This window comes from Aplysia californica, unplaced genomic scaffold, assembly GCF_000002075.1.
Source record: "Aplysia californica isolate F4 #8 unplaced genomic scaffold, AplCal3.0 scaffold00095, whole genome shotgun sequence".
In the NCBI taxonomy this organism is placed as follows: Eukaryota; Metazoa; Mollusca; class Gastropoda; order Aplysiida; family Aplysiidae; genus Aplysia; species Aplysia californica.
In genome coordinates, this window is record NW_004797365.1 from 980,491 (window position 1) to 982,675 (window position 2,185).

Consider the following 2,185-nt stretch of genomic DNA (forward strand, 5'->3'; position numbering starts at 1 on the left):
CTACTACTACTACTACTACTACTACTACTACTACTACTACTACTACTACTACTCTCTCTTTCTTTCTTTCTCGCCGTCTCTTCGTTTTGTGTCTTTCCAACTTCAGTAGCAAGAAACTGGAAACAGCTTCGTAAGTGTCAGAACCACCATTTGAAATTTAAACTGCTGTTGTCGTCTAAATGAAATTCCTGGAATGACACGGAGAGACGATTAATACAGATGTCTTGAAGAGATCAGAGATGCCCAGTTATTCAGTACATGTACTTCTCAAAACTTCCACACATCACGCTTTTGCAGTTTTCATATTTTGTATAAACCTGAAGTACTTTTCAAGTCTCTTTCCTGGCAATTTAAGAGGGCGTTCTTAAATTCATGGAAAAATGAAGCTACATCATAACTCATTCTTGGGCTTTGATAACTTGTTCCACACCATCTAGTGCTGCCAGCTGTTGATTTGATGTTATCAGAGCCGCTATAACCAATACTTCGTTATTATAGTATTATTATGTCAACCCCGCCTTTTTGTCTATTCAAAGAGGAAATCACCAGCGTCTGTGGTGTAGTAGTTTGGCGCTTCGCTGTCGCACACAGGATACCTGAGTTCGATTCCCGAGTCGGGAGACATTTTTATCGAGTGTCTTGGTCTTTCGTTGTGTCCCCTTGAGCCCGGGTTGGCCTGCCACCTAAATGAAGTAAAGTGTGTCTAAGGGGGTGTAAAACACCTCAATTAAAAAGAGGATGTCAAGGACAATAAGCAAATTGAAACTGTTCTGTTCAGGCCAGGTCTTCTCATCACTGCCACGTACTCACCCCCTCATCACCCCCTCCCAAACCGTTGAAGAAGTCACACACATACTGCTTTCGTTTTCCTTATCAACATTATGATGATATTATATCAAGCCTTCTCATCATAGTCTCGTCTTTTCCCACCTTCTGGTGCAGACAATTTAAATGTATTTTCTCCTTTTAAAATATCAGTACCAATAATTAATTATACCTTCACAGGAGGATGTGGTGTGTCAGAGACTTCTCCGCAGGGTGAAAAAGGCCCATCAAATTTCCCTGGAGGAAAGCATCGCCAAGAGTTTGGAAGCCAAAGCCAGCGCCATGAGAGATGAAGTAATTATGTTCTTAGGAGGCATCGTCAACGAGGACGCAAAGTTCAAATGCAAGCAGCAAGTTCTAGCATTCAATTTGGAGTTCCGTCGTTTCTACCCAATGGCACCCCTTCCAATGGGCTGCGACTCGGGCGTGGCGTGCTGTCGCCATGGTAACGACATTCTCGTCTGCGGGCTCGGGGAATCCCGGCAGGCTTTAGTTCGCTACGTATCCGCGCATAATGTGTGGCGGGTGCTGGCGCCCATGACGATAGGACGACGGGGTCACGCAATCGTTTCCCATGGCAACTTCGTGTATGTCCTTGGCGGGATGATGGATCAAGCCGTAGACGGCTCCAAACGCATCACGGCCATGGTGGAACGTTACGATATCAAACGAAACAGATGGGGCTTCACAGCGACCTTGCCAGAAAGTGTTTGGGGGCATTCGGCGGTTGTTACGGGGACGAAAATCGTCACTTTTGGTGGCTACCATTCTCGGGACTCCCCCACGACTTCTGTGCAGACCTATGACATGAAGACAGGGTTAGCGAGGGTCACCAGCCAACTTCCGTTTCCGGTGGCCTTGACCCAGGCTGTGGAATGCGACGGCTTGATTTACATCGTCTGCCCTACGGGGAATATTTTGAAGACTACTGACTGTTGGAGATTCCAGACATGCAGTGCGTTGCCAGGGTTCAAACGGGCTATGTATGGGGCCACGGTACATCGAGGACGGCTCTTTGTCGCTGGAGGCAAGTTTAACCACGAAGCTTACGATGACATGATGATGGTGGACCTTAGTAATCAAGCACTTGTCAACATGCCGGAAAAGCTACCTTTGCCTATGTACGGATTTGGGTGTGTGGCCTTGACACTTAGCAGAGGACTTATGGTGAAAATGGCGTTTGATTGAAAGCTTGCATTATTTGAACGATTTATTTGAACCATTACAAGTGAGATAGAATTACCTGGAGGTCCATACAGAATCGATATTTGCAAGGGGTTATCACAGAGTGTACCGTTTGTGTGTTTTTGATGTGTGTATGTATGTGTGTGTGTGTGTGTGTGTGTGTGTGTGTGTGTGT

General features: G+C 46.0%; 2 protein-coding genes across 2 annotated transcripts in view; both read left to right on the forward strand.

The window, feature by feature from the left end:
* Window positions 1-563, forward strand: part of LOC118477433 (kelch-like protein 25) — a 1,730-nt gene extending 1,167 nt beyond the window's left edge. The window contains exon 2 of the mRNA XM_035968897.1: window positions 537-563. Within this exon, the coding sequence (XP_035824790.1) occupies window positions 537-563 (27 nt within the window). The remainder of the gene's footprint in view (window positions 1-536) is intronic.
* Window positions 564-990: 427 nt separating this feature from the next.
* LOC101856088 (kelch-like protein 38) lies at window positions 991-2,086 on the forward strand (the record flags this gene model as incomplete). The annotated part of the gene is made up of 1 exon (XM_013080670.2): window positions 991-2,086. A coding segment is annotated over one exon (1,023 nt), but the record flags the coding sequence as incomplete, so codon positions are not given.
* Window positions 2,087-2,185: the final 99 nt, after the last annotated feature.